Source organism: Hippopotamus amphibius, chromosome 15 (genome assembly GCF_030028045.1).
Source record: "Hippopotamus amphibius kiboko isolate mHipAmp2 chromosome 15, mHipAmp2.hap2, whole genome shotgun sequence".
NCBI lineage: Eukaryota > Metazoa > Chordata > Mammalia > Artiodactyla > Hippopotamidae > Hippopotamus > Hippopotamus amphibius.
The window spans coordinates 9,274,361-9,280,603 of NC_080200.1; the positions used below are offsets into that span (position 1 = coordinate 9,274,361).

General features: G+C 37.7%; 1 protein-coding gene across 1 annotated transcript; it reads right to left on the reverse strand.

The window, feature by feature from the left end:
• Nucleotides 1-1,625: 1,625 nt before the first annotated feature.
• On the reverse strand, nt 1,626-2,591 carry LOC130836893 (olfactory receptor 18-like). The gene has a single exon (XM_057709538.1). It carries the CDS (start codon nt 2,511-2,513, stop codon nt 1,626-1,628), a length of 888 nt encoding a protein of 295 aa, XP_057565521.1. The 5' UTR covers nt 2,514-2,591.
• Nucleotides 2,592-6,243: the final 3,652 nt, after the last annotated feature.

Sequence of the window (6,243 nt, forward strand, 5' to 3'; positions counted from 1 at the left end):
GCACTTTCCTTTCCAGTGAAATCTTAATCTATGGTCATGGTGATACTCAGCAGGGTTCTTGGTCTTCCCTAATCAATAGAAATTGATTAGAATCCACAGATGAATGGATAAAGAAGGTGTGGCACATACATACAATGGAATATTACTCAGCCATAAGAAGGAATGAAATTGAGTTATTTGTAACGAGGTGGATAGACCTAGAGTCTGTCATACATAGTGAAGTAAGCCAGAAAGAGAAAAACAAATACCATATGCTAACTCATATATATGGAATCTAAAAAAAAAAAAAAGGTACTGATAAACCCAGAGACAGGGCAAGAATAAAGATGCAGATGTAGAGAATGGACTTGAGGACATGGGGTAGGGGGTGAAGGGGAAGCTGGGATGAAGGGAAAGAGTAGCATTGACATATACACACTACCAAATGTAAAATAGCTCGTGGGAAGTTCCTGCATAACATAGGGAGATCAACTCAATGATGGGTGATGACTTAGAGGGCCAGGACAGGGAGGGTGGGAGGGAGTCGTGGGAGGGAGGGGATATGGGGATATATGTATAAATACAGCTGATTCACTTTGGTGTACCTCAAAAATTGGCACAACAGTGTAAAGCAATTATATTCCAATAAAGAGCTTTTTTTAAAAAAAGAAAGAAACTGATTAGAGGCCAGACAAGAACTTCAGGCAAGGCTTTTTTTTGGTCCTCTACTGCAGCAGGGGGAAGCAAAAACAAGTAACAGTTTCCCTTGCTCGCTCCCTAAGTTGGGGGAGGGGTGAGTTGGTTATTTATATGGGATGAGGGTAGGGGTGTGTCCAGGGGCCAGATCGGAGGGTGGCTTAGGTGGTTCGCCTATCCCTTTGGTGGTGTTGAGGCAGGGAGCATGCACAGTACCCTACTTTTGCTTCCGACACCCTGCTTTTGCTCCCGGCCCTTCAGGAGTTGCAGTTGGGTTTTTTTGGTGTTTTTGTATCTTATGGTCCATAATTTGCCCCAAGTGTGCATGCATGCAGTTACTTTTAATCCTTTATAGTTTCTTTGTATTTGGTTGCTTGAGGAGATGTTTGTCCAGGTGCAAGCACTGCAGCAAAGTGTCCCAGGTCCCAGGTCCCAGCCTGTCTCTGTGGGACTACAGCAGGAGGACTTTTGAAGTTCAGCAGGTGCTTCCTTTATGAAGCCAAGATTGCAGACAAGTGACATACATTCTCTCACACACCTGCATCAATAGATTTGATACAAGCCAAAGTGTTATAGAAAACTGACATGGACAGTGAAAATGGCTACAAACTATACATACATTAAAAAAGAGTTATGAATTTCTATAGAATACCTGGGTCATAGGTGACAAATCCAGAAAATTTCATAGGTGTAATAGCATTCAGTTACAAAGTGATTTTAACATACATAAGAATACTCTCTTAATCCCATCAAACAGATGCCAAAATAAGCAACGTTCAGACATCATAAATATGAAAAATAAATAAAAACCATGAGTTATGAAACTTAGGTGACTGAAAAGGCATGTTTGTCAATTCCAGATGTTTACTTATAAATCATTTCTCATCCACATACCAAAAAAAAAAAAAACCCAGAAAGAAACCCCCCAAAACCCCAACTAAGTATTGAAATTAAGCTGTTCTTCTGAGGAGCCTCCATAGGGCCCTCTTGATGTCCCTGTTTCTTAGGCTATAGATGAAGGGGTTCAGCATGGGGGTGACCACAGTGTACCCCACTGAGGCCACCACACCCTTCCTGGGAGAATGTGAGGCAGCTGAGCTGAGGTACGCCCCAAGGCCTGTTCCATAAAATAAGCAAACAACTGACAGATGAGAGCCACAGGTGGAGAAGGCTTTGTGCTTCCCACCTGATGAGGGGACTCTCAGAATGGAGGAAATAATTCGTATATAAGAGAAAAGGATCCCTGAGATTGGAATACCACCAAAGATGGCACCAATAAAATACATGACTATATTATTAGTGAAAGTTTCAGAACAGGCAAGGTTGAGTAGCAGAGAAGGGTCACAGAAGAAATTAGAAATTTCCACATCCTTGAAGCAGGTAAATTGTAATACAATAAAATTGTGCAGCTGGGATTCCAAAAGGCTAACAGAAAAAGATACCAAAATGAAAATACAACAGAGGCATGGGTTCATGATAACCTGGTAGTGAAGTGGGTGACAGATGGCCACAAACCTGTCATAGGCCATTACAGTCAGAAGCATATCATCCATACATGCAAAAAGGATAAAAAAAGACATCTGAGTCAGGCAGCCCACATAGGAGATGACAATGCTGTGAGTCTGGATGTCCACAATCATCTTGGGGACCATGGTGGAGACAAAACCAAGGTCAACCAAGGACAGGTTAGAGAGGAAGAAGTACATGGGGGTGTGGAGGTGGGGGTCAGAGGTGACAGCCAGGATGATGAGCAGGTTTCCCAACATGGTGACCAGGTACATGAACAGGAACAGTCCAAAGAGGAAGGGCTGCAGTTCTGGATCATTTGAGAGTTCCATGAGGGAGAATTCTGAGACCCTTGTTAGATTTTGTGTTTCTATGTAACTTGGACACCTTTTAAATAAGAACAGAGGGTTAGAAAAAAGAAAATAAGTAAATGGACATGCAGCAGTTTTTCCATATTTTGGATGCAAGCAATTGATTTATAAGGTCACACATCTGGAATATTTCTCTGTGTGATAAATCTATTGGATTAGAACTGTTTCCTCATTGCTTTCTGTGTTATTCACCTCTTTTTATTCACACTTACTTTATAGAAACTCAACTGAACAGTAAGAGAGGAGAAAGAAAACTAGAGATAAAAATCCATGATCCCAGTAAAATATAGCCTACATTTTGAGAAAAAAAATATAGAGTAAGAAATACCCTTCCCTCATAAGAAAAAAAATAATTTGAATTTAAAGAAATAAATCACATTTTTATTCAGATAAAATGCTAGATATTTTCTTCACTCAAAATATTTAAAAAACTCTACAAAAGTCAGGGCTGTGTAATCTGGATTCTAAATTAAATTTGAATGTTTATAATCAGAAAACATTTTTATATGATTATCTCATGAGTTTCATCATTCTTTGGTGTTCTGTCTTTCCTCCTTCATGAAACAAGTGATTACTCAAATACCAGAATTGTCTTTTAAAAGCCGTTTTTTATCTTTGTATCTTTGGGTTTGGCACACTTCAAATTTTGGTAAATATGTTTAGGTTAATTACATATAATCATACAGCACTGATGACTAAGGATAAGGCTTTAGTGTACAGAGAATCTATCAACGATTAAACAATGAAATTGAAGAAACTCCTTTTTTCCCCCCATTTTTATTGGAGTATAATTGCTTTACAATGTTGTGTTAGTTTCTGCTGTACAACAAAGTGAATCAGTCAGCCATATGTATACATATATCCCCATATGCCCTTCCTCTCGAGCCTCTTTCTCACCCTCCCTATCCCACCCCTCCAGGTCATCACAAAGCACCGAGCTGATCTCCCTGTGAGATGCAGCAGCTTCCCACTAGCTATCTATTTTACATTTGGTAGTGTATAAATGTCAATGCTACTCTCTCACTTTGTCCCCCTACCCCATGTCCTCAAGTCTGTTCTCTATGTCTGCATCTCTATTCCTGCCCTGCCACTAGGTTCATTAGTACCATTTTTCCAGATTCCACTTATATGCATTAGCATATGGTATTTGTTTTTATCTTTCTGACTTACTTCACATTGTATGAGAGATTCTAGGTCTATCTACCTCACTACAAATAACTCTTGATGTTCATTGCAGTGCTGTTTACAATAGCTAAGACGTGGAAGCAACTTAAACGTCCATTGACAGATGAATGGATAAAGAAGATGTGGTAATGGGTCATTGATTCACTTTGCTGTACAGCAAGAAACTAACACCACATTGTAAAGCAAGTATGCTCCAATAAAAATTAATTTAAAAAAGATGTGGTACATATATACAATGAAATAGTACTCAGCCATTAAAAACAATGAAATAATGCCATTTTCAGCAACATGGATGGACCTGGAGATTACCTTACTAAGTGAATAAGTCAGACAGAGAAAGACAAATATATGATATTGCTTATATGTGGAATCTAAAAAAAAATGATACAAATGAACTTATTTACAAAACAGAAGCAGACTCAAAGACTTAGAGAATGAGCTTATGATCACCAGGGGGGAAGGGAAGAAAGAAGGGACAGAAGGGAAGTTTGGGAGTGACATGTACACACTGCTATACCTAAAATATTTAACCAACAAGGACCTACTGTATAGCACAGGGAACTGTTCTCAATACCCTGTGATAACCTAAATGGGAAAAGAATTTGAAAAAAGAATAGATACATGTATAGGTAAAAAATGAAATAAGCCTGATGTTTAGCATTTTATAAAAAATAAAGAGATTTAGTATTATGTTTTAAAAAATAAATAGTTGAAATGTTTCATTTTATACAGTGTTATTTGCATCAAATCTGTATAATCAAGGTAAAATATCTGGTGTGAGAGACCTCACTCACAGGTCTCTCTTTTTGGACTCTGTCCTGTAGTGATATATGAAAATGCTGCTTCATTGTTTTTCTTTTTTTCCAGTTTATCAAAATATGATTGGAGAAATTGCATATATTTAAGTTGTAAAGTGTGAAGTTTGTCAAAGTGTGCAAAGTAATGATTTAATATGCATGTGCCTGGTAAATGATTACCACAATCAAGTTAAATAACATACCTGTCACTTCACATGATTACTATTTGTGTGTCTCTGGTGAAAACACTTAAGCAGGTCTCGTATCAGATTTTTAAGTATACAATAAAATATTACTAACTGTAGTCACCATGCTGTATATTAGATCCTCAGAAGTTCATCTTATATCTGAAAGTTTGTACCTTTTGATCAACATCTCTTCACTTCCCTCACCTGCTATCACTTACAACTTCAGTTCTATTCTCTGGTTCTATGAGTTTGATTTTCTTTGATTCCACACTTAGGTGAGATCATACAGTATTTGTCCTTCTGTGTCTGGCATATTTCAATTAGCACAATGTCCTCCAGTTACATCCATGTTGTCACAAATGTCAGGATTTCCTTTTTATGGCTGAATAATATTTCACAGTGTGTGTGTGTGTGTGTGTGTATATATATATATATATATATAATTTTATCCATTCATCTGTTGACAGACACTTTTAGATACTTTGTTTCCATATTTTCAGTATTGGGACTAATACCGCAATGAACATAGGAGTGCAGATAGTTCTTTGAGGTACCAGTTTCATTTCCTTTGGACATATAACCCAAAGTGGAATTCCTGGATCATATGGTAGATCTATTTGGATTAGTGGTAGTTTTAAATTTTTTAAAGAACCTCCATTCTCTTTTCCATAATGGCTGTACCCATATTCATTCCCACCAATCATGTACATTTTCTCCACACCCTCACCAACACTTATTTATTTTTTTTTAAACTCGAGGTGTGGGAGGGGGCGGGGGGTGAAGGGGAAACTGAGAGGAAGCGAGAGAGTAGCACAGACATATATATACTACCAACTGTAAAATAGTCAGTGGGAAGTTGTTGTATAACAAAGGGAGTCCAACACGAGGATGGAAGATGCCTTAGGGGACTGGGGCGGGGAGGGTGGGGGGGACTCGAGGGGGGGGAGTCAAGGAAGGGAGGGAATACGGGGATATGTGTATAAAAACAGATGATTGAACCTGGTGTACCCCCCCAAAAAAAATTAAAAAAAAAAAACAAATAATGACAGGTGATAAAGACAAATGACCAGAAATATTGTTAATGTCGCTAATGATTAAGCATATTAAAATTAATGCATTACTATAATGTTATGTATCAGTTTACAAAAGGTAAATTATTAACATTTAGTAATAGGTGAGAGTGTAAAGAAAACAATATTCTCATGTACTGCAAGTGGATCTAAAAATTCATAGCCTTTTTAGAAAATATACTTCCATTTATAAAAATTAAAAAAAAATAATAGCCATCCTAATAAATGTGAGGTGATACTTGATTAGAGTTTAGACTTGCATTTCCTGATATCAGTGATGTTGAGCATCTTTTCATACACCTGTTGGTCTTGTTTTTCTTATTAAAAACCCTCTTATTTATAGTTGAAGAGTTTATCATCCTGGGAGGTCCCACGGCCAGGTCAGCAGATTTTTATTTCCATCCTTGCTGATACAGAGATTGCAATTCTCTTCCTTCTACTACCTGAAGGT

Excerpts from the sequence above, each read along its gene's own strand:
- LOC130836893 (XM_057709538.1), bottom strand. The coding sequence starts at position 2,513 with ATGGAACTCTCAAATGATCCAGAACTGCAGCCCTTCCTCTTTGGACTG.